Source organism: Centroberyx gerrardi, chromosome 3 (genome assembly GCF_048128805.1).
Source record: "Centroberyx gerrardi isolate f3 chromosome 3, fCenGer3.hap1.cur.20231027, whole genome shotgun sequence".
Lineage (NCBI taxonomy): Eukaryota > Metazoa > Chordata > Actinopteri > Beryciformes > Berycidae > Centroberyx > Centroberyx gerrardi.
In genome coordinates, this window is record NC_135999.1 from 10047469 (window position 1) to 10071691 (window position 24223).

The 24223-nt window shown below is 44.7% G+C and overlaps 1 protein-coding gene across 3 annotated transcripts in view; it reads left to right on the forward strand.

Moving 5' to 3' along the window:
* Window positions 1-22582, forward strand: part of ndst3 (N-deacetylase/N-sulfotransferase (heparan glucosaminyl) 3) — a 39379-nt gene extending 16797 nt beyond the window's left edge. For 2 of the 3 annotated variants that reach the window (XM_071913030.2, XM_071913029.2), the window contains 10 exons: window positions 5563-5691; window positions 13896-14078; window positions 14387-14483; window positions 15498-15621; window positions 16236-16410; window positions 16848-17018; window positions 17174-17283; window positions 18839-18941; window positions 20216-20326; window positions 21331-22582. In XM_071913030.2, the coding sequence (XP_071769131.1) occupies window positions 5563-5691; window positions 13896-14078; window positions 14387-14483; window positions 15498-15621; window positions 16236-16410; window positions 16848-17018; window positions 17174-17283; window positions 18839-18941; window positions 20216-20326; window positions 21331-21360 (1233 nt within the window). In that variant the 3' untranslated portion in view covers window positions 21361-22582. Of the gene's footprint in view, window positions 1-5562; window positions 5692-13895; window positions 14079-14386; window positions 14484-15497; window positions 15622-16235; window positions 16411-16847; window positions 17019-17173; window positions 17284-18838; window positions 18942-20215; window positions 20327-21325 lie in introns of all 3 variants that reach the window. The other variant, XM_071913031.2, reaches the window with a different exon arrangement.
* Window positions 22583-24223: the final 1641 nt, after the last annotated feature.

Here is a 24223-nt window from a genome sequence, read left to right on the forward strand (position 1 = left end):
AAAGACAGCCACTTAATCCTACTTCCTTTCAATACAATACACAGCTGACAGTTTGAAGGGTCATAATGTGTTATTATTATGTATCATCAATAATAAGTTATTCAGAGGCACTGCTGAATAACTCAGTGAATTAAATAAGAAGCCCCTGAACAAACATAAATATTCAACGCTTTACAGCAAGATACATCATGAAGACAGAAAACAGGGGAAAGAACAAAGAAAAATCAACTTTAAGGCAGAAAATAAGGACTTTGAATTATTGTTTCATACAAAGCAGAAGGTAACTAGGTACTCAAACAGCGAGCCAAGATTCATTGTTTCGCTGTTGCTGGGGCCATCAATCATAAAGGAGAAGAATTTCAAAGAAAAGGTTAAGAAGAGGAATACTCCCCGGGAACCAAAAAAGTAAAAGGACTATAATCTTGAGCGATTTGAGACTTGAGATTTGAGGGTAGAGACTCCTTGTTTACTACTGTTCACATTTTAAATAAAGATCTTAAGGATGTCTTCTTCAAGTCTTAGTTGTTTTATGTTCAGGTACCTTGGTGATATAGTGACGATTAAACAACTTTATGTAGAGACCACCCCTAAATTCATTATCAGCACCTACAACATTGGCACTCCTGTGGTACAGAGATTAGAGAAGAAGCTGAAAGACTTTTACTCAAGCTTTGAACTAATCAAAAGAGACCCAGACAAAGGCCCACACACCTAAACCTACTGCCTCAGTAATGTATTTTCCTCCACTGTGGTAGACTGTGCCACACACACTTCAAGGAGCCCTGCTTCAGTGTAACATGCCTGCCTCTGTCCAAGGTGAAAATCACAGAACTGAGAGATTAAGCCGTGTAAGTGTGACGGATTCAAAAGAAGAAATGAAACTCCCAACAATAGCAGATAAACCCAGGAAGGATCAGCTGTATGACATGGAAAAGGAATCACAGTCACATCCTTAAATGTGAAATTTCTGAAATAAAATTGGATTTCCAACAAAAAGAACACTGTGAATACCCTCTGACAACGACTCCTCTCTGTGCCTTACGTGGCTGTTATGGAACAGAAAGCTTGTCCGACTCAACTCGCAGCCTCCAAGCCAACACGCTGCCAAATATTCACATTGTGCACCACCTTATTATATCCAGCAGCAATCCGTACGATCTTGTAAACATGTATAGAAGAGGAGTTAAGATGTTGACCATAACCCTGACAGGGCGTTCACACTGTGAGCGACTTGGTTGATGGATCTCTTTACTGAGGCAGTGTGAGAGGCTGTGGGCAGTGCCAGAGGCTCTAATTGCATCTATACAGTGGTCTGCAGCTACAAAGTTGTGAACTGGCAAATTATGTATATTTTGCTGCTCTGGTATTGCCTGTCATAACATTGCGTTGTTGTAATGTAACATACCTAGCTGGCACGGACTAATTAGGTGGCATTAATTGAAAATAAACAGAAAAAACGCAATAAAATGACTTTGAAGCTTACCGTCGACCTCAGCGATGGATGCAACCGTTCTCCAAGCATCGTTTTTGTTTATGCCTATAGTCTGGTGAAAGTTGTAGAGAACTGGGAAGCTTTGAATGCCTGTTATCAACTTCTCCCCGCTGTGCACTTGCCAGGTGAAACTATTGTTCATGAAACACAATCACATTGGTAGGGAAACAAGGAAGCATGCAAACCGGCTGTTGAAGGCCGATGATCGCGAATTCTCGGCCGTGACCAACAGGCCGAGTTTCCCTGGTCACTCGGCTCTGTAGGGAATGAATGGACTTCCGGTGACTTTTTTTTTCTTTCTGCGTTATTGGATAGTCACAGTAGAGAGAGACAGGAAAGACAGGGCAGAGAGAGAGAGAGGGGATGACATGCAGCAAAGGGCATGGGCCGGATCCAAACCCGTGCCGCTGCGATTAGGACTTAGCCTTAATGGTACTCGCTCTACCGGTTGAGCCACCGGGGCGCCCCGTCCTGCGACTTGTTGATCGAGTTGCCGGCAGTCTGAATGCACGCTGAGCGAGGCAAAATGCAGCGGAGATGCTTGCACCCATCACCCCTGAGGCAGAGATCCTCCAACTGAGCAACACACACGGCCCCGGCTGGGAGAGGAGCCGCTGTCGCTGCCACCTTAGTCTGGCGCCAGCTGGCTCAGACAGCTACCGAGGGAATCCCACTTAACCCTGTTCAGTACAGCCGGGCTATCCAATACCCAGTGGAACCGCCTAATAGCTCGCAGCAAGGTCACATGATGAGACGACCTCTGGGAAAAGCCATGTGGGCCTCGGGCCTGTGACAGATGAATCAGAGTCGTCTGCCACTGGTGAGCTGAGAGAGACCCAATATATGCTGGGCCTACTTTCCTCCCACCTCACCGGTTCTTACAGCATCCCTCTGCACAACTTATGCTGATGGGACAGCAGCTTCACCGCACTCCAGAACCCATCTCTTTAAACGACTGGCCAAGTAGAACCTTTTACCTTCAAATGTTCTATTTGGTCTTTACCCACCTGCAGAATTGTATACATTTATTATTAACCGCTGTTGAAGATGTTGACCGATCGGAAACCAGTGTAGAGAAATTGTGAAATGGCTAATCTTTGCACTTGCTCCAAGACGTTACGTACCGTACTGAAAAATTAAAGTAGGAAAAAGAGAAAAAGTAATCGAACTGAGGCTCATGAAGGCTTAACTTTTTCTGAGAGGCTGTTTGCTTGCGGTGTGTGTGTGTGTGTGTCTGTGTGTATGTGTGTGTGTGAGTGTGTGTGTGTGTGTGTGTGCCTCCGTGCATGATTGTGCACCTGCTCAGAGCCAAAGTAAAATCAGATTAAAATCTTCAATCACTGCACCATAAAGCGGATGGTATGCATTTAGACTCTGATAAATCGTATAGTTTTCTGGCTTGTCCTGAAGTTACTCTTGGGCGGCGCTCACTTCCTCCCCTTTTCTCCTCTATCTTTACCTCTCTGATCCTTTCTCTCTTCCTCTTCTTCTTGCAAACTCTGTCTATTTACCTCTCTCTCTCTCTCTCTCTCTCTCTCTCTCTCCCTCCCTCTTTTGTTTGCTCTGAAGAGGACTGGAAGTTGTCTTTAAGGCCGTAAAATTGGTGTTTGTGTGTCAGCAGATTGAGAGTCACCCACTGGACCCACAGTATCAGAACAAATCAGACTGAGATATGGGATTGTGCTCTGTGTGTGTGTGTGTGTGTTGTGTGTGCGTACATGCATGCGTGTGTGTGTGTGTGTGTGTGTGTGTGTGTATTTCTTTTTAAAATGTACTATATCAGTTTGAGCTATAGCTCTGTGGATAATTGGTTTGGTGAAATAGTGCTGAGTGTCTGTGGCTCTGGTGGCCTTTCTTTCTCTCTCTCTCTCTCTCTCTCTCTCTCTCTCTCTCCCTCTCTCTCTCCCTCTCTCTCCGTGTGTGTGTTAGTGTACTGCTGCAGTGTTTTATAGATAAACCAATATCTGCGCTTCCAGCCTTTGCTCTCTATTTCAGAGTAGTGCTCCACAAGGAGTTTACAATAAAGACCTCTTCTTTTCTCTTCTCTTCTCTTCTCTTCTCTTCTCTTCTCTTCTCTTCTCTTCTCTTGTTCTTCTTCTCTTCTCTTCTTCTTCTCTTAATTAACACTTTGTCCAGAGTTTAAGTATGCCCAGTATAAGTAGCCTAAAGATTGGAGGTAGAGATTGCACTGATATGTGCAGAGATCTAATGAAATTAATTTAAAAAAAAAATGTACCAGTTCTTAAACACTTCATGCAGATACGGTATGTATTTTGATCTTTCATGCTTGTTCACATCTTTTTGATATCTGTAACACTACCGGACACGTAATTTTAGCCTAAATAACTAAATAAAATATACAGAAGAGCCAAAAGACTCTCTGGCTCTCTAGGATGATCAGCTCAAATTGGAGCTGATCAGAGGTTTGATTAGCCAGTGCAGCCTACATGTGAGAGTAAGCGGAGCTGTTCAACAAATCCTGATATCACACTTGAGCTCCTGGGAAACAGCATATCAACCATTCACTATAATGAGATCCTTGGTTAGGCCTTGTTTCAAAGACGTAATCTATAGGAGCGTGGCTAGAGATATGAATCACTTGCTCACTGAGCATGTGAATATTCCTTGTTGATTAATTCAATGGGAAAGGCAGGCAAAATCAGTTAAGTGGATGAAATGTTTCCAATCCCTTTTTGAAACCTGATCCACCCATAAAATTGCTGTAGAGTCACTGGTAACAATAAAGAGCCTGTGAGATATTGACATCTTATGAGTGGGGCGGGGTGGTCAGACAGGACACGATGACTCATGGCCCAAGTGCACTGGAAGTACTCACTGACGTACAATCCTAATTTGACTTATATGATGCACTGCAAGCATGAGGCTTGACCCGTCAGCAGCACTGGCATCTGTGTTTCACCACTGGGATGGGTAACGTTATGATATATAAATATATATATATATATATATATATATATATATATATATATATATATATACATTTTGTGACATATAAGATGGTCCGAGGCCTGCTCTTAAGTCTTATTTCTTATTTGTAGAAACCAGGAAGCAGACCAGCTTGACAACAGAAGGGCCATTTTATCCATGCATCTGTAGTAGCATCTTGTATGCTGTTTGCTAAATTATTCCCCTAGTTTAAAATGACCTTTGTAACTAGTTTGTTGTCACCTTTGTAAGTCATTTTGTTTTAAAATAGATGGTCACAGCAGTTCCAGAAACCTCACACAGAAACTAGTAGCAGTAGTAGTTTATCCCACAATTTCTTTATCAAAGCAACATCACAAACAATGCAAGACACAGTGCCACACACAAGCCGCACATACATATGCACAACCATCCATGTCTATACTAAGCAGACAGGTCAGGCAAAAATCAATTTTCGGTCCCCTGTTGAGGCGCAAATCACGTTTGGAGCCGATGTGTTAAGGTGTTTTGACATTTCACCAAGTCAAGTCAGAAGTCAAGTCAATTTAACACATTATGAAAACAATAAATGGAAATGACACCCAACCTTAGACCCCCAGTGAGAAGAAGGAAAAACTCCCACAGAAACCTCATCAGGGTGGATGGAAGAAACCGTGGGAAGAGGGCCTCACGGAGAGGGATCTCCCTGCTAGCACGGTCAGGCATGCAGAGAGTGTCAAGGGTGGGCAGACAAAGATTAAATGTTGACAACAAAATGGAACATGAACAAAGTACACAGAATAAACACAGTAAGAACGCTGGGGTGAAATGGCATAAAACAGCAGCTCGGTTACTTGACTCTTTCTAGCGAGGGTTGGGCCAATGAAAGCAATAGGCGTGTTCGGAAAATAACGCGAGCCTGACACTTCCACTGCTTTTGTCCCATGAGTCCTGCTTGCTCCCTGCGGGGTTTCTCTCCTTGTAACCTGTTCACTTGGCTGAGTGCTCCACTTCCATCATGAGCTATTTGTTCAATTTCCTCCACAGACTTCCTCTGCAAACTGAAGATGCGTAAAATCATATTAGACTGATGATGACTCATTCTTTTATTGTTTGTGTGTGTGTGTGTGTGTGTGTGTGTGTAGGTGCTCCCTCGCCAGACGTGCGGCCTCTTCACTCACACCATCTACTATAAGGAATACCCCGGAGGACCCAAAGAGCTGGACAAAAGCATCCGAGGGGGAGAGCTGTTCCTCACGGTGCTGCTCAACCCGGTGAGTCAGAGGGAGACGCGTGCACACACAAGCACATATCAGTACACACACGACCAAACACACACTCTCACACTCCGCTCAGACCCAAGATAGAGACAGACAGAGAGGACTGTCGCTTTTTATTTGGGTTTTTAGCGCCTAAAAGACGCTACCAGCCGGGGCTCTTGCTCCCTCTGTAAAGCTAAGTTCCTCTCTCCCTCTCTGGCTTTTATTCTTTTTCTTCCTCTCTTTGTGTGTGTGTCTCTCTCGCTCTCTGTCAGGGGCTGCTTCTCACTGTGGAGCCGTGTTCATCTCCTCACTTTAAATTAGGTCTCACCACAGGGGGGCTGCTGTCACACACACACACACACGCACGTGCGAACACAGACGAGCGCACACACACACACACACACACACACACACGTCCTCCCGCCCTCGCTACCCCTGCTGTGTATGTCAGCTTGACTCGATTTTGCTTTGAATTAAGCAACAGAATTAGATTTTGGTGGCAGTTCCTTTAAAATGCAACGTACACGCATGCATGCTCACACGCACATGCGCACGCATGCACACACACACACACACACACACACACACACACACATAGAAATTATCCCCGGCTAATCTCTCTCGCTCTCTCTCTCTCTCTCTCTCTCTCTCTCTATCTCTCTCTCTCTCCCTCTCTCTCACACACACACACACACACACACACACAGAAACAGACATGCACAGACATGCTCATAGACCAGCAGTAGGTTCTATTGAAGTGTCAGGTGGGGGAGTGCCGTACTAGAGGAGCTGTCAAAACTCAGCGAACATCACAGAGTCAACTGCAGCTTCACACCACGACACAATCTACCTCTTTCTTCTCTCTCTGTACCTCTTTATCTCTTTTGTTCACATTTCTTTCTTTTTCTTTCCTCCTTTCTTTCTGTCTATCTTTCTCCATCTGTCAGTCTACCAGCCTATCTGTCTTCCTTTCTTCTACTCTCTACACATTTTTTTTGACTTGGTTTAAAATAACAAATAATAACAGAAACATACACTGAATGTATAAAATGTTAGGGACAACTAATCTGATGTTCTGATTCGGGTGAATTTTGAGGTATCGGTATTGACTACAGGTCGCTCGATGCTCAGCGTCCGATCCATTTACACATGTATTTATTCAATTCTCCCCTCTGGTCCATTTATGCAAATTGACGTAAAAAGTATTTACCATAAACAAGCGTCGTCCACCACTTACGGCAGTCCGCCGTTTCAAAGCAGCTGGCAGGAGTCATGTCTGCAGTCGGGAATGACTTTAAACCAGAGGGCGAAAGCAGTCAAACAGCTAATTGTACTGTTTGCAATGCAGCAGCAGAGCTAATCGCTGTACTATTAATTTAATTGGGTACTTGAAGAAACGCCATCCGTAGGAAAAGGAATTCTCACATAGGAGCTCACAAGAAGTCCGGATGCACTGAAAAAAATAGATAAATTACCCCAGAGAAAAATGTAAAAAAAAAAAAAATGGAATTCCTTCTTGGTGATGGAAAATGTAGGGTATGTGAACACTTGATTGCTTGAAAGATGTGACCGCCATTAGTTTCACTACAGTCATTTGGAGTGGATGTCTAACCATGTCACTGCTGGGTTTGACCGCACACTGGATTGACTTGAGCTTCACTTTACTATGTGTGGTGCTGAAAATTAGAAAAACATTGGATTGGTACAAAATGTAATTACCCGGATCGGTACTGGAGACAAAACAACTGGATGGGAAGATGGGAACATCCCTATATCCTTGTTAAATCTACACCAGTCGCAAAAGAGGAGAGATAACGTACACAAGCTAGAGAAGGATCTTTAAGCTTTGAGACAGTTGAGATTTGGATTGCAACTCTATCAGGAAGATGTTCCTCATATTTTTTCTTCTACATTTAGCCATTGCCCTGTGAAAGCCATGTACTGTAACTCCAATATTGGTGATTTTCATGTTTTCACTTCATTTGAAGGATTACATGCTCCTCAGAGGCTTGAGAAAATTCTCCGACCTCCTGGGCTTATGAAACCAAATCCACAGGATAAACTCAAAAACGCATCGTGATCAAGCTAAAACAAGGCTGTTTTTCTTAGTTCCTGAAAAGGTGACATCTTGGAGATGCAGGGTTTTCAAATTTTTGCTGTTCTCAACACTCAGTGTCAGATTGAGAGCTCTTTCCCAGGAACATTTCTAGACAAAGAGAAGACAAAGAAAAGAGCGGCACCTACAGAAACTGCATCAATCGAAGAAAAAAGACGTCACAGCACTGGTAACAGCAACCACGCAGTGCTGTTTGATTGCGAAGTGATCTCTGGGAGGACCAGTACAAAAACATCACAGTAATGAGCGCTTGGCACCGATGATGTCGCCAACATCAAAAAATGACAATCTCATAGCATATTACTTTAAAGACATTTTCAGACTGCAGACGGTGAGACTCAGAACTGTTATCTCCGATGACAGTTTTCACTTCATTAGGATCTATTTCTGATGATCGTTGCCAAAAAAAATTATACCTCACATGTTCTGCCCAGTCAAAACACCTCCAGCAATTTTCAACCTATCACCTTGTCATTGTGCTATTCTTGCTGTGACTTTGCTGTGCGTTCTTGAGGTGATGATTGGTGCCAGAATATGTTTGTATAGATAATGTGTGTTTGTATGTGTGAGGGTGTGTGTGTGTGTGTGTCTGAGTGTGTGTGAGGATGTAGGTGTTTTATGTGTGTAGCTGTTTCAGCTGATAGTTGTTCAAAGGGATGAAAAGAGTTCTTAACTCTAACTCTAAATGAATGTTACAAATTCAATTTTTGCATTTTGCATCACATTACCAGTGATGTGTTCTATAATCAAAACAAGCTTTCAGAATGAGGAGAGATGCGTACACACACACACACACACACACACACACACACACACACACACACACACACACACACACACACACGCACACATTACATAAGGGCTGGAAAATCTCTCAGAGCCCAGAAACAGACAGAGGCTAATTGCATTTTTTTCTCCATTTCCCCCATCTTTTGTCCTCTTCTCTCACTTCTTCCCTTTCTTAATCAGTGTAATAAGAGACGAGGCTCTCTTCTTGTTATATCTCTTAATGAGGAGACTTATCAAACACAAAAGCAATTTAAACACTGGATTGGAGCTATCTGCCATGAAGTGTGCTCTCTCTCTCTCTCTTTCTCACACACACACACACACACACGCCGGCATACACACTCCTTTTAATCTTTTACTTGCTAAGTAGAGAATATTTCCTAACTGATATGTTTCCATCTGCAGATACAAAGCCTTTCATTAGTGTGTAATCAATAGTGTTCTGTGGCTGATTGCTGAAGCCCCCGGGGGTTTCCCATTGTTTGATGGTCGGAGTGTTGGTAACATTGTCACTTCCCATCCAATGACTTTAAATCACATTTGGCCCGTGGTGCCACAGTTTACCACTAACAACTACCCACATATTGGATGTGACTTTGTGTGTGTGTGTGTGTGTGTGTGTATGTGTGCGGGTGTGTGTATACAGATACTTTTGTATCTTTCCAGGCTGCATCAGCGATCATTGAACTCTCCATCTGACAAAGGCTCGACAATCGATTGGACGACCTAGACTCTGCAAACAGCCAATAGGGCACCAGTGATTCCCCAGCAAATGACCAGAGAGAGAGAGGGAGAGAGAAAGAGTGAGAGATAGGGAGAGAGAGAGAGAGAGAGAGAGAGAGAGAGAGAGAGAGAGGCGGACAGGGTGAGAGGGTGGCAGACAGATTGAGATTTAATTTTCAGGTCACGGCATCTTGTGTCACTTGAGAATCCAGACACATACAGAGGAAGTGATGCACATACAGACACACACACACACACACACACACACACACAAACACAAGTGCACGAGAGTGTTTGTGTGTGTTAGCATGCGTGTGTGTGTGTGTGTGTATGTGTGCATAAATGTGTGTCTAGCTGACATAAGCAGAGCTGTAGACATATATCAGTGCTGACATTTAGCGCTTAGCTCTGCCACCAAGCTTATTAGCCAAAGACCAAATATCAGCACAATCTCCCTCCCTTCTAGCCTTCTGTCTTACCCTGTTTTCCACCCTCACACCCATCACCCTCCCTCCCTTCCTCCCTCTCTCTCTCTCTCTCCCTCCCTCCCTCTAATTCTCCACCCAAAGTTTATAACAAATACAAGCTAAACAGTTCTCATCCATAATGTTTGCGGCACCATTTTTTTCTCTTCCAAAAATGTTAATTTCCCCTTCCCTCAATTGCAGAATACATTGCAGAATGTGACTCTGCGTGTTTGTGTGTGTCTCTGTGTGTGTGTGTCTGTGTGTGTGTCTGTGTGTGTGTGTGTCTGTGTGTGTGTGTGTGTGTGTGTGTGTGTGTGTGCGCGTGCGCGTTTCTCTTTGCTCACACATGATGTGCATCTCTCCACACTTCTTTTTGTCTCATTTCCACTACTTCCTCCTTTCCTCTCTCTGGAGTCCTGCTGATTTCTAATGAAGGCTGTACCAGCTCATCAACACATACAGACACACACACACACACACACACACACACACACACACACACACACACACGAAACTCAAACGACAATCGAAGGAGGAGGAGAAATTAGAGAGTGGGGGTAAAGTGATGAAAGACAACACAATGGAAGGGGAGAGAGGCCGGTAGCCGTTGACCAGAGCAGGCAGAATAAATTGAACTGACATCATTTGCTGTATTGATGTTCAGCTTTCAATTATCCGCTGGTGAGAGACGGAGATGGACAGAGAGAGAGAGAGAGAGAGAGAGAGAGAGAGAGAGAGAGAGAGAGAGAGAGAGAGCAAGAAGGGGAGAGAGGGCGGTGATGACGAAAGAGAGAGAACGAGATGGGTGGGTGGCTGTTGGGTAGGGGTGGGGGTGGGGGTCTGTTTAGTAGCACTACCAATTTAATCAGAGAGAAATGTATCTGGAACTAAGTGGTCTGTAATGGGAAGCAGGCTGCCTCTGCCACACATGGAGGGAGAGAGGGAAGGGAAAGAGGCGGAAGGAGGGAGAGAGGGTGTAGGAGCGAGTGGTAGAGGAAAGAGGGCATAGATAGATAGATAGATAGATAGATAGACAGAATAAAGAATCCATCCTAAACCAAAGGCAAGTCAATCAAATATGAACTGCATAAACTACCGCATGTCTTCAGATAACCAATCATGTTTGAGGGGATTGGAACATGTTACAAACCAGAATACATGACTGGCGTTCTGTTAATCTCACATGACATGGTGTGTGTGTGTGTGTGTGTGTGTGTGTGTGTGTGTGTGCGCACGTGCGGGCGTATGGACTTTGAAGAACATCGCTCCACGGTGGACTGACATGCTTCATCAGAGCATCTAGGTCAGCGTGAGATTGGAGGGGGAGAAAATGAAGTGACTTTTCGGAGCAGATGAGAGAGTGAGGGAGAGAGCAAGACATTAAAGGATGACAGAAGAGGGAGGAAATTCAGCTGTGCCGGAGCAATGAGAGGAAAAGACAAGGGATGAAGATTAAAAGAGGGAGGCTGCTGCGGGGGTTGGGTCTCTCGTTTTTACACTCCCCCCCCCCCCCCATCCCCCACCAGTCCAGTTCCAGGAATGATTTGAGCCTGGTGTCAATGAAAGTATTCTTTATTAAAGGCACATAGGGGAGACTCAGAGCAATACAACACTCGGGAAATGAGTCACTAGATGCTGTGGAAAAGGTTTATGTGGTCCCTTATTTGGAAATCAGTTAATTGACTTCTTCCTTCCTGAGATCCACAATAAGGTTTGTGCTGTGGAGAGAGCTGAGGGCTTACAAGAGTTGTTTTTTTTTCAAATTAACCTGCCAAATTGGCGTCTCTGGAAGAAAACAAAACTCTCTCTCTCTCTCTCTCTCTCTCTCTCTCTGTCTCCCTCTTTCTCTCTGTCTCTCTGTCTTTGTCTCTCCTCTCTCTCTCTCTCTTTCTCTGGGCATTAGTGTGTGAGTGTGTATGTATAACCCCAGGACTGAGACATCAATTACAAACACAAATCGTCTTCCTCCTCTCCTCCCTCTCTTTACCTTGGCAGCCGGCGCTTAAGCCCATGCTACCTAATGAGTGTTTTTCGCGTTCAATATCAGTCAGACTCTCTCTCTCTCTCTCTCTCTCTGATGCACACACACATACACCTGCACATGCACTACCCCCCCAACACACACACACACACACACACACACACACACCAGCACAGACTGTTTGAGCTTTCTGTATGAGTCAGACGTCATAGGGTATTGAGTGGTTTGAAGGGAACATAAATCACTTTTTGATCACCTTGCCTGTTTTCTTTCTCGTTTTCAAAGGAGTCAAAGAAAAAAAACAACAACAAAAAAAAAAAGACAAAAGCGAGAAATGACTTTGAAATGGTTTATAGCATATAGTGTGTGTGTGTGTGTGTGTGTGTATATACAGTGTGTGTGTGTGTGTGTGTTTTCGCATGCGGCATGCCATAAGAAACACTCCTCACCATTCCTACTGTAAATTGATGTTTTCAGTAAAAAAAAAAACAGCTTTAAATATTCAATTCTTGCTTTGAAGAGGGAGGTTGGTTTTTTTTGGGTTTTTTTTTTTCAAATTCCAAATGAAAGGAGAGGAGGGGCGAGCGTTGTGACTGCTGTGTGTCTCTGTTGTGTTTGGTTGAGTGCTTGGTAATGCCTCGACAGCGGTTCCACATTGTAGCTCTGACATCGACTAGATTGATACGAAGCAGGCGAGGGCGGGCGGGGCGCCGCTGGTTCCTCAGAGTGAGCAGCAGATAAGATAGCAGCGGCAGACGCGCGCGATTACACTGACACACACACACACACACAGATAGCTACATAGACACACATACACATAAACAATTACACTGACACACACACATGCACATGAACGATTACACTCTCTCTCCCTGTTGCTCTCTCCCTCACAAACACACAATTGGCCACACACATGCTCTGTTCCTCTCTCTCTCTCTCTCTCTCACACACACGCACACACGCAATTCTCCCCATCAGTATTCGGAGGCGATCAGTATTCCGAGCGGCTTTCCGGGTCGGCCGGACGCTGATCCATCAAACCCCGACACCGTGTCGCTTTGTATCTACGGCAACCTTCAGCGTTAAAGAGGAGCACCGACAGTCTTCTGTCACCATGAAAATTCACTGTGTGTGTGTGTGTGTGTGTGTGTGTGTGTGTGTGAGCACAGACACGTATACACACACCCACACACACACATATTCACATTCACGTAGGCATTCACACAAACATACACACCCACGCATGCGCATACACACACACACGCACACACACACCCACCAAATAATTCATATCTTAATGGCTGATGTTAACATTTCAGCCAGACGCTTCAAGTTCCCAAGCTCCCTCCAATCACAAAAGAAGCGTGTGTGTGTGTGTGTGTCTGTGTGTGTGTGTGTGAGAGAGAGTGTGTGAGTGAGTGCGTATATGCGCATGTGCGTCTGTAGCTGCTATCTCGGCTTGTCTCTTTGATCAGCCTATAAAAGCACTGAGGCGTGGATAGATAGCCTCGACTAACACACTATCGCTCCTTCTCTCCCTCTGAGTCTCTCTTCCCCCCTCACACACCCACACACACACACCCACACACACACACACACATTCACTATCATGGACACACCGAAACACTCCTCTGTGAGTAGCTGCATCTCTCCTATCACCTAGTGGCTATGAGGAGTATTGCACGACTTCCTTATGTGAAGTGGTGAACGCATCAGTTTCAGCACACAAGTCAAAGCAGTTGTTTGTGTTCCTCCTCATTCTTTAAACTGTGTCATTGGAAAAAGTCAGGTATAATCGTGTGTAACGAAAAGTGAGCGTGTCCCTTTGCAAAGTGGATACAAATGCGGATATTTTGTAGCTGCTAGACAGCCGCTCTATTAGCATCTTAATAACCATCACTCACTGAAAAAGAATCTGTTTGCTCTCCACTGCAGTCGCAACAACAGACATTAGATTCACTCTGTTATCGCAACAAGGAAGCGAGATTTTAACATTTGACAGTTTTGCACGATGACAAGGTGTTTGCTCTATGTGATTAGAAATACACAGGTGTGTTACTCCCAAGACTGAATGGTCCCTTTCTCTCTCTCTCTCTCTCTCTCTCTCTCTCTCTTTCAATCTCTTTTCCCTCCGCCCCAGATCAGTATATTCATGACCCACCTCTCTAATTACGGTAACGATCGGCTGGGTCTCTACACGTTCGTCCACCTGGCCTCCTTCCTGCGCTCGTGGACGAACCTGAACCTCCACACGCTCCCGCCGCTCCAGCTCGCGCACAAGTACTTCCAGCTCTTCCCCGAACAGAGGCACCCGCTCTGGCAGGTGTGTGTGCACGTGTGTGTGGCGTCTGTACATCTGTGTGTGTGAGTGTGTCGGCATTTTATCTGTGCGTTTGTGTGTATGTGTGTGTGTGTATGCATGCTTTTGTGTAATAAGATAAGTTATTGTCGTATTGTAAATCCCTACGTCTCTCATTGCATCTCACTAGAAGAATTGAAGTATTGTTATTGCTCTTATCTGTACATGTGTGTGTGTGTGTGTGTGTGTGTGTGTGTGCATGTGTGTGTGTAGCTCATGTACTATATGCATGGCATTATATTTACCCCTATTCTTTGTCCGTGCTCCTGTAGAATCCATGCGATGACAAGCGACATAAAGACATCTGGTCTAAAGAGAAAACCTGCGACAGATTGCCCAAATTCATGGTCATAGGACCGCAGAAAACAGGTACGCATGGACACACACACACACACACACACACACACACACACGCACACGCACTTAAAAACATGTACACTCACACACAGGCAGGCCCGCATGCACATCGAAACGAAACAAACACAAACAAAAAAAGTCCCTCCCTGTCTCCCGGTCTCCAGATCCGCCACATCACAGCCCATTTATTTAATCCCTCTCTCTCTCCTTTGGTCCTGTCAGAGGGAAAGTGGAGAAGAGGCTCTTACCTCCTTTTTTTTTTTTTTTCCCCACCCCCATACCGCACACTTTAGATGCACACAGACAGACATTGCACCATTTTTGCCTCCGTCTCTCTCTCTCTGTCAGCGCGACAAAAAGGGAGTTCATTCAAAGTCCATGAGGCTTGGTAGCGATGGTGTCCATGGCGATGCTGTATTGTGATTTCAGAGATTGTAATTGCTGCTGCTCGGGTTGAGAGGTGAGGGGGTCTCGTAACGCCGCTAATTAACCAGGTGATAATTTACCAGCTGTTGGGGGGGGGGGGGGGGGGGGGGGTCGCCATAGCAACAATAGCAGCAAAGTAAATTCTCGTCTTATTGAAGGCTGTGGCTCTCTATAAATAAAGGAGTGGGAGAGGGATGAGAGGGATGCGAGGGAGCGGGTGTGAGGTGACTGGCGTGGAAAGAGAGCTGCAGAGTGTAAGACAGAGAGGGCACGACCAGGGACCCGCAGTTGATTGGTGTCAAATGGTTTTGAATCATTTGAGGGGGAGGCCTGTGGTCAGGGCAGACACGCACAAACGCACGCACGAACGCAGACACACACACACACACACGCACGAGCAGAAACACACAGTATGTCCTCAGCTCACAGCTCGCTGAAGGGAAAATTGTCCAGCATGGATCAGTGGATGACAGCTCTCTCTCACACGCACGCACGCACGCACGCACACACACACACACACACACACACACACACACACACACACACACATACTCTGCTGACCTGAATCAACTCCTTGTGAATAATGTCCTTTTTTTCCAGGGACGACAGCACTTTATCTCTTCCTGCTCATGCATCCCTCCATCTCCAGTAACTTCCCCAGCCCCAAGACGTATGAAGAGGTCCAATTCTTCAACACCAACAACTACCATAAAGGCATCGACTGGTGGGGACACACACACACACACACACACACACACACACACACACACACAGATTATTTCTCCTATCTTTCATTCTCTCTCTGTGCCTTTCTATTATCAGATCAGTCTGGATTAATCGAAGCCAGGGGTGAAATGAAAGATTCTTAACAAATAAAGTAACTTGTGTCTGCAACACTTTGCCCTTCTTTAGTTTTGCGAGGCTGTTACAGACCGCAATGTGACTTACAGGCTTCAACGGTACATAAAGCACTTCAAAACAGTTCAACGACTACTTCAGAATGATCCTGTTAAGCCCGCAAACATCGGCCCAAAGAAATACGGCTTCCTAAATTGTCCCATAAATGAGTTACAGTACTTAGCCGATACAGACACAGCTGGTGCATTCACCTGAGAGCCAGTCGGAGAAGAACTTGACGGTTAGAATTCCACCTGAATACCGCGGCAACTGTGTCATCAAGTTGCCTTCAAAGTAAAAGACATAAAGGACTTTGTGACTTTGAAACTTGTGTGGGACTTTGAAAACCATCATCACTCACTTCTGTGCGTGTGTTCCTGTGTGTGTGTGTGTGTGTGTGTGTGTGTGTGTGTGTGTGTGTGTGTGTGTGTGCTGTCTCAGGTACATGGAGTTTTTCCCGGTGCCCTCTAACGTGACCACAGACTTCCTGTTTGAGAAGAGCGCCAACTACTTCCCCTCAGAGGAGTCTCCCCGGCGAGCCGCGGCCCTGCTGCCTAAGGCCAAGATCATCACCCTGCTCATCAACCCCTCTGACAGGGCCTACAGCTGGTACCAGGTACACACACACACACAGAATATATTAGACGGCGGTGATGCATCTATTATTTTTTAACCCTCCGATGCGGCACGCTTCATTATTCTCGGTATTGTGCTGCAGCATTGAATTCTTCATCCGAGATTGTGTACGGCGTCAGATTTTCTCTCTGTGAGGTGGAGATAATGGGCCTCATTTATCAATACGTCTCTATGTGCGAAATGTCAAAAGATCCAGAAAATCCTGAACCTCAGCCTGTTTGATTAATGAAACATGAATGCCAAAGACGTGGCAGCTGAAATGTTTCTCATTGTTCATATTAAAAATTCTGTCCGGTGCAAAGCTGTGAATATATTCCGTGATGAATGAGACCCTTTGTGCAGTCAGGGTGAATGCTTTGAAGTTCAGATAATGTAGCTGGGTGTGAGGCAAACGCTGCATCTGCTCACCTTCCGCAGCATCAGCGAGCCCATGAGGACCACGCGGCCCTGCGCTTCACCTTCTATGATGTCATCAGTGCGAGACGGGGGGCGCCGGCTGAGCTGCGCTCCCTGCAGAACCGCTGTCTCACCCCCGGTCTGTACTCCACACACATGGAGAGATGGCTCACTTACTACCCTGCTAACCAGGTGCGCACACACAGCTACACACACACACACACACACACACACACACAGTTCTATTCTATCACACTGCATCACCGCACACATACACAGACTGTTATATATAATCTTGAAGGATTGAGTTGGTCTCTGTGTGTGTGTGTGTGTGTGTGTGTGTGTAGCTCCTGATCATAGATGGCCAGCAGCTGAGAAGTGACCCTGCTGCAGTGATGGATGAGGTCCAGAAGTTCCTGGGAGTCACCCCTCATTTTAACTACTCCCAGGCCCTTACGTAAGTCTCTCTCTCTCTCTCTCTCTCTCTCTCTCTCTCTCTCTCTCTCTCTTCTCTCTCTCTCTCTCTCCCTCCCTTCATCTCTCCATTCCCTGGGCTCCTATGGTAAGGGCACCTTCCACCTGGCGTGCAAGAGAGAAAAGAGACCAAAAAAAAATAGGAAAGATTTAAAGGAAAAGAAAACGAGAAAGTATCAGATTGTAATCTTAGTTAACTTCACTATGTTTATATGCAGCTTATCAAATCATTGATAAGACCTGATTACTCTTATTTCCAATAATAGACGATTAAAATTAAAACCTGGCTGAAACATATATTTTATGCATCAATTAGGACATAATAAGCATGTTAACATCTGATCAAACTGCTTGTACAGTTTGTACTTGTGCACAAGTTTAAAGTTTATTTATATAGCCCTTTATCACCTGTATGTCTCAAAGGACTTTATAGAGAATGAGGCTAGACTAGATCTAACTCTCTACTTTACAACTGTCTAAATAAATAAAAGTACTAAAGGTTAGGGCACTCAGCACTGCCCAGTCTCCTCTGGAAAGAAGATACCTCTGTGTGAACAGGGTAAATAGCCAATGGAACTTTTATGAACTGCCTTGTATTGCAAAGAGATTCTTTCTCTCTCAAATCACCGGGGAAAAAATGCATGTGCAGAATTTTGTCCATGTACACAGAGGAGGAGTTGTGTTTTTACATGTGTAAGAGATAAAAACAGGAGGCTCATACCCAAATATATCCTGCCAATACGCTTCAAATGACTTCAAATGTGTGGAAATGCAACATTCCAACAATTTGAATGTAACCATAGTCACCAAAGGAATTAAGCTTCTGGAATCAGTTCCGTTCCAATACAACTCAACTAAATTAGCTTTAGCCTCTTGACGGTCTGTCTCAACTCATTCACCGTCGATTAGAGGTGTTGCATGTGTAACTTTAAGTGCGGAAGGAGTGGTAAACAGTGTTTATGTCTCAAGCACCACTCATCTGAATGCAGCCTGCCTCTGAGGCCGCCAGTCTCCAAGCAGGGACATCCAGAATTTATAGTTCAGAGTGGGACAGAGTGTCTCTGTCTTGAAGCACAAACCCCCGTGCATACAAATAATTTGTAAGAGATGAATATATGACAGAATAATAAGGGAGTATTTTGTGTGTGTGTGTGTGTGTGGGTGCGTGGGTGTGTGAAGACTGAGTTACACAAAAGCCTAATCTTTCTTTTCTCCTCCTCATTCTTCTGACATGGCAGCGCTCTGACAGATCCTCCACATTGGAGCCTATTTATTTAATCCTCCTTTCCTCTCTTCCTCCTGTCAGAGGAAAACTGAAGGAGAACCTCTTAACTCTTTTTTTTCTCTTTTATTCATCCACTGATGCATGCAGATAAAGAACAATATTTGCATCTTTCAGTCACATTCTCCCTCATCCATTACACTAATGTATACCTTTTTACCCCTCTCTCTCTCTCCCCTCCCTCTCTCTCTCTCTCTCTCTCTCCCTCTCTCTCTCACTCTCTCACACTTCTCTTCTCTCTCTCTTCTTCTCTCAGGTTTGACCCTCAGAAGGGCTTCTGGTGCCAGCTCCTTGAGGGAGGAAAGACAAAGTGTTTGGGGAAGAGCAAAGGGAGGAAGTACCCTCCTATGGAACCAGAGGTAAACGCATACATTTTGATAAAAAGAGATCAAACAAAAGGACATAGGCATCAGACAAAGAGACAGAGATGAAAAAGAGCAAAAGGAGACAGAGGAGAAGAAAAAAAAAAAGCAGCCGCCTGACTGGCTATTGCATTATGGGAGAAACAGCCAGTGACATCCCACAGTCCCCTCCGTCGCCGTGGCAAAATTTCCCACAGGACTCAGCAGCGGGGTGGAAACTGTCAGCCAATCAGATCCAGCCAGGAAGTTACAACCTAATTATGAGGATTCAATACTGACACAACACCCCTGAGAGAGAGAGAGAGAGAGAGAGAGAGAGAGTGTGGAGGGAGGGGAAGAGAGAGAGATTAGGAGGGAGGGGAGGAAGGTAGAAGGAATCTAATCCATAAATCTTTGTCTTAGCCACTGATTCCATGGAGGAGAGACCTGCAGACAATGAATCACACATATGCTCTCACATGAAGACAAACACCCATGCACACACACACACACACACACACACACACACACACACACACACACACACACACAGATATAAAATGTTCACATACACATTTTATATGCCTAACGGCCATGCCTCTGTGTCATCTGTAATTAAAATGTATCTGAGAGCTCGCACCAGAGGGACAGAAGGAGAGGACAGATGAAGCGGGAAGAGGAGGAGGAGGTGTGGGGGTGGGGGGTGGGGGGGGACAAAAGGGAGGAGAGACAGAGAGGGAGAGATGAGGGATGCACACAGGAGGGAGAGAGAGACCTAAAGATAAATGGATCTCATGCATCCTTCATGTAATTTCCCCCCTCTCTCGCCTCTCTTCTCTCTGCGCCACATGGCTCCATGTGGCCCTAAAGTCCTATTGAGGAGAAATAAACTAATCTAAAGACGGTGGCACATCATTCATCTCTCTCAATTTCTCGTTTTTTTTGCCCCCCCCTCCCTCCGACTCCCTTGCTGTCTTTCTAATTTTCTCTCCTGAACTTCCCCCCTTCGATCCCTCACTTCCGCTCCCTGTGCTGCCCTCTGTTCCTTCCATCCTTCCCTCCTTCCTTTGCCCCTTGCCTTCTTGCTCCCTTATCTCCTTGCCTCTACTGCCCATCTTGCCTTCCTTCTTTTCACTCTTTGCTTTGTTTCTCGCTCCGTCTCCCCTGCCCCCCCCCTCCACCCCCTCCCACCCTGATCTATCTCTGCTTATCTCCTCGCCTCTCTCTCTCTTTCGCTGTCTCATTCTGCCTCTCCCTCCATCCTCTCGTCCCTCCCTCCCTCCTGTCTCTAGGCGCGGGCGTATCTCTCCAGGTACTACAGGGAACACAACATAGAGTTGTCGAAGCTGCTGCACCGCCTGGGCCAGCCCCTCCCCTCCTGGCTGAGAGAGGAGCTGCAGAAGGTCAGCGGCATTAAACTCTATGATGCTCATCACACAAGCATATAACTACCAATTAAACTCTCCAAATGAATCAGCCTCCTGCCCAGAGACAATAATAGCGAGATATTGTTGAAGTCATCTTCCTAATGGAAAAACTCACTTAGAGATTGCAAGGAGAACAATTTGAGGGAAAAAATGGGTGAAATGGACCTTATGCAAGACTCAAAAGAGCGACACTGAAAATGGCAATGATATTTGTACTCTGTAATAAGACTGTTAGTGTTCAATAAGACTGTTAGTGTTCGACAGACTATTGGAATTGTAATTCACAAACAAAGTGTAAGTTTTATATAACTATGTAAAAGACAATAAAAATGAAAGTGACAAAAAACAACTCTCTAAATGAATTAACAGCAGTGAACTGGATATTTAACAAAAATACTTCCTAAGTCAAGCCATACAAAAACAGACAACACCCAAATTCCTGGATATAGTTAGAAATGGGAAAACGCAATTAAACACAAATTAAATGCAATAAAACGCAATTAAAACACACAGAAGCTTGGTTTACATGGCAAATCAAGATATATTGTGAACTTCATTGCCTGCCGATCCTTCACTTCACTTCATTTGAAATGCATGTTGTGAATACCGTGACACAAGGTATTCGCAACATGCATTTAAAATGAAGTGTCATGAATGTTCCTGCTGTCAGCGGGCTCGCCTTGATCTCTGCTGATCTCTTCTGCTTCTTGTGCAGTGCTCCACTTTTTTCCTCTTTTTTTGATTGCGTGTCGGTGGGTTTGTCTTTTGTTGATGTTTGTTAGTCTTTACGAATCCGAGGGACTCGATGTTCCTTCTCCTGTTTTCGTGGCTGGCATTTATGTCAATAAGTAAACAAAATTAAACTGCCTAGTCTAAAGTCCTACAGTGTTCCTTCCCTCCACTCCTGCACTCATTTTGAATCTTTTTCCCCTCTACTCTCTCTCTCTCCCCCTCCCTCTCCCTGTCTTTCTTAAGGTCAGATAACCTTTGAACCCAGGAGCCACGGTTAAAGATCAAGGGTCAAAGACCAGGAAGCGACCAGGAGCACCTGACCTTCAGATGCACTCTCTGTGGCCCTGTAATGCACCCCGAGGTGAAGGCAAGGACAGGGGCGCCTTGTTTCACCTAGGAGCTCTGACCCTGCTGAATCTTTGACAGGGAGCACACGAGACTAAAGCACCGAGACGCATTGAGACTGAACCGCTGAGGGGACGGATGGATGGATGGATGGATGGACGGACGGCTGGACGGGTGGAGAAGTGACCGCTTCAGACGACTCGCCTGGCTCCGGAGAGCGTGGGGCTGCATAGTAATGATGGAAAGAACGGCGGGAGACGAGGAGCGCTCGGCGAGTCTTTGCTGCCCCAAACCCTATTCTGAACTGTGCTGAACTCTTGCGCAGAACGTGCCGCGACTCTGCGATGGTTGTTATTTTTTGTTTTTACCTTTAATTTATGATGCCAGAACAGCGCTGGTCAGCTGTGCTCGGCTCCCATAGAGATGACTTTGCACTAAGTTCTGTCCCATGTGTTTCTAAGACATAAAAACACACCGTGTGGGTTTAGTTTATCTTGTTTGGTACGCACTGAGACTGAGTGAGCGAGCGGGCAGGACTTCACAAAAGTTCATCTGTCATCAAGAAAGAGCACAGACTCAGGAAGAGTGACGAGCGGTTATTTTCTATGATAGGTTTTCATCGTTTTTTTGTTAGTTAATTTTTTTAAGTGAAGCTAGTTCCAGCCTTTTCTCTGTGTTTCTGATCTGGCAGCCTTGCTCACCCCTAGTGATGTCACTTGAGGCTTTCACCGGGAAGTATAGACTGGAAAGGAGTCACCTTACTGGACCAACAACATTCATTGCCTGCTCATTATTCTCCTGTGACGAGCCATGCAGAGCGACGCTGTGTCCATCTGGCATAGCAGGATACTCCTGATAAGCTCAGCGGACTCAGGACTGAGAAGACGTGAGTTTGTGGAAAGAAAAGCTCAGAGAGAAACAGTTACACCGACCAAAATGAGCCCAATGGACGTGACGCCCAACTCCCAGACTCTCAATGCCTAAGTAGCTACTGTAATCACAGCCAAGTTTTGTTTTGGCAATGTCTCATTCAAGTCTCAATTTCCCTTTTCTTTTCTTTGTAAAACCAGTGGCCTCTGTTGTTTAGCTTCAATTTGAATGCAAAAAAACTGTAAATGTCAAACACAGAAACCAAAATAAAAGAGATGGATATGATTGCCAGCACAAGATGTTTTTTTTATACTCAAGCAGACACACATGCATCACATCAACACACACATCAACACACACATGCAATCAGACACACGCACACACACACTGTGTGAAACCCCATAAACTTTGATCCAACTGGATGACAGCGGACCTAGTTTTATACTCAGACTCAGACTCTAGCTAAAATGTACAGTAGCCTACATTGTTCAGTAAAAACTGTCATGTAAGTTAAGGCTACACCAGACCAGAGTTGTCATCAAGTCACATCATATTCAATCAACAGAGGAGGGAGATTTTTTTCAATATTGTAAAACTGAAAATCTTTTTTGTCTTCTTTTTTTTTGTGGGTAGTGCTAAAGCATAGAAGTATAGTCATAAAAAAAAACATTATTTCAGCTGAGATTAAAGAAAAACGGTGGAAAGGCTTATAAAAATCAAAACCAACAAAAGCTGAATAGAAACGAACACCAAAAAATCAGAACAAAAAGGTTTTTATATCCAGTCGACAAAGACACTGTCATGAAAGTTCTATCAATATTATGAAAATGTGGGTATATCTTTAATTTGTATCTTGAATTAATTGTAAGTAAATAAATATCACTATATATTGACTTATATCTACACAGCCACGCAATTATCTTTTTTGTACGTTTTATAAAATACCACATTGCGTTATATATTGATCTCCAGCGTCAAACCGGTTTTGCTGTAATGTGTGCTAATGACCACAGGAGGGCGCTCTCACATAATAAGGGACCGAGACTCTTTACTGGTCCCGCAGTGATGAGATGTAGATATACTGTACATTTCATTTCTACCGAAGAACTCTGATTGCTTGTTTGTTGCTTTGTTTTATCACCGCAATGTTCATAGCCTTAGGTAGACTGATGCATCCAGAAAAAGTGTCAAGGTTATAGACTAACATTGCTTCACTTTTTAATGGACCAAGAAATAATAACCCAGCTGGAAAAAACCTTAATTGCAGTAAAAAATTATAATGTTATGTCTGGGGAAAAAATGCCCAATGAAAAAGTCTTCATTGCATCAAATAGTAAATACTTTCTGGAGAAAAGAACACCCAGCACGCTCACACTTTATATTGAATTATAGTCTACACCAATTTGCATCCTACTGTTATCGTCAGCCGCGCTCTCGAGCAGCCCCATTAATATAACTAATGGTCTAATACTCGTCTGCAGCACCTGGGAAGCCGCTCATCCGTGATATACGCACCAACAATACATTAACTTCATTCACTTACTCATTAGTGATGTGTGTGGTTAATGCTCTATCCCCCGGGACCCCGTCGGCAGACACTGCATGTAGCAACATTTGCTTTGGTTGGCCTTCCAATGAATTATCCGTGCCCGCGCTCATTTGCATACCAACCGATGCCAACCACCTTGCATATACGCTGCTCCTCTCCTCGCGCCCAGCAGATCCAGACCTTCATCTATTTATAGAAATAATCACTTTGGAAACTCATTATGTTTGAGAATCTTGACTATTTTGGACAAATCCATCACTCGATATAAAAAAAAAAACAACACAGACGATTCTATCCACAAAATCATAAATATTTTGGAAGCAAAGGGCTTAAGATGATTCATAACTGGAATAGTAACCCGTAATGTGGTTTATTTT